Raw genomic sequence first — 1,027 nt, forward strand, 5'->3', positions numbered from 1 at the left:
TCGTCCAGAACCACTGCGGTAGAAGCCGTGGATTTGGCCGTTCAGCATGCAAAAAATCGGAAGGGCATGCAGCTACCAAAGCCACCAGACTCTTCGCAAACACAACAATGCTCATTGGAACATAACGGCGAAAAACCAATGCAGGTCGGTATGTAAGGATGAGCACATGCATCCTGGATTCCCGATATGTGGCGGGTGCAGGTAGAGGCGACGCGCCTTGCATGTAGTAACAATCTTCATGCAGCATTCTTAACACCCAAGCTAGCTTCACGCGCAAGTTTGCAAAGGCAACCTGCAAAACCTAGGTTTGGAACTCGCCACCAGCGTCCTGTCTACTCTCAACCACAATGCCTAAGCACCGCAGCACAATTGTGGCACAATTCTCGCAGGGCTTGACGAGGCCCTAACGCCCTATGCGTCCAATGACACTCCTAACGGTTCCTTGCGCAATATCTTACAGGTTGGTGGCACAGAAACCGCTCTTAGAATTCACCTAAGGCCTGCAGAATGCTGACCACCACGCCAGGCGCCAGACCCGCATCAATGAGATCTTCCCGTCTAGCTGCACGCAGGCGTGCAGCGGTGCGGAATTTAGCTCTCCACAGTATTTTCAAGTCCTCTTCATCTAAATCAGCGGAGTCTAGGCCAGCCTCTGTGACGGCAGCGCACATATGCTGCCCCTCATTTGGCGTCAGTGAGGGTGTTTCCATTGGCCAGCGGTTAGGAAATTTTCAATGCCCCCGCCTTTCTTACGTTCGCTAGTCATTTTCATCGTCGTACAAGCACCCGTAGGGAGAAACTCGCTAGTCATTTTCATCCGTGTCGTACAGGCACCCCTAGGGAGAGCCTCGCTAGTCATTTTCGAACTGCAAATCCGTAATCTCTGTCGTAAAAGGCACTTGTTGGAGATTCTCCCTAGTCATTTTCGCGCGCTTCGGTATTAGTCGTACGAAGACGCCGAATATTTTACTATGCCTTCTACCGGCTTTGCAAGTGAACAAAGTCTCTATCAGAATACTGAATTGCC

General features: G+C 51.1%; 1 protein-coding gene across 1 annotated transcript in view; it reads right to left on the reverse strand.

Annotated features, from left to right (window-relative positions):
• The window catches only part of VOLCADRAFT_107150 (uncharacterized protein), a gene marked incomplete at both ends in the record, with an annotated part of 23,938 nt that overhangs the window by 9,140 nt on the left and 13,771 nt on the right, over nt 1-1,027 (reverse strand). Inside the window, one exon of the mRNA XM_002956251.1 lies at nt 516-562. Coding sequence (XP_002956297.1) covers nt 516-562 — 47 coding nt within the window. The remainder of the gene's footprint in view (nt 1-515; nt 563-1,027) is intronic.

The sequence above is a fragment of the Volvox carteri genome (assembly GCF_000143455.1).
Source record: "Volvox carteri f. nagariensis unplaced genomic scaffold VOLCAscaffold_59, whole genome shotgun sequence".
Classification (NCBI taxonomy): domain Eukaryota; kingdom Viridiplantae; phylum Chlorophyta; class Chlorophyceae; order Chlamydomonadales; family Volvocaceae; genus Volvox; species Volvox carteri.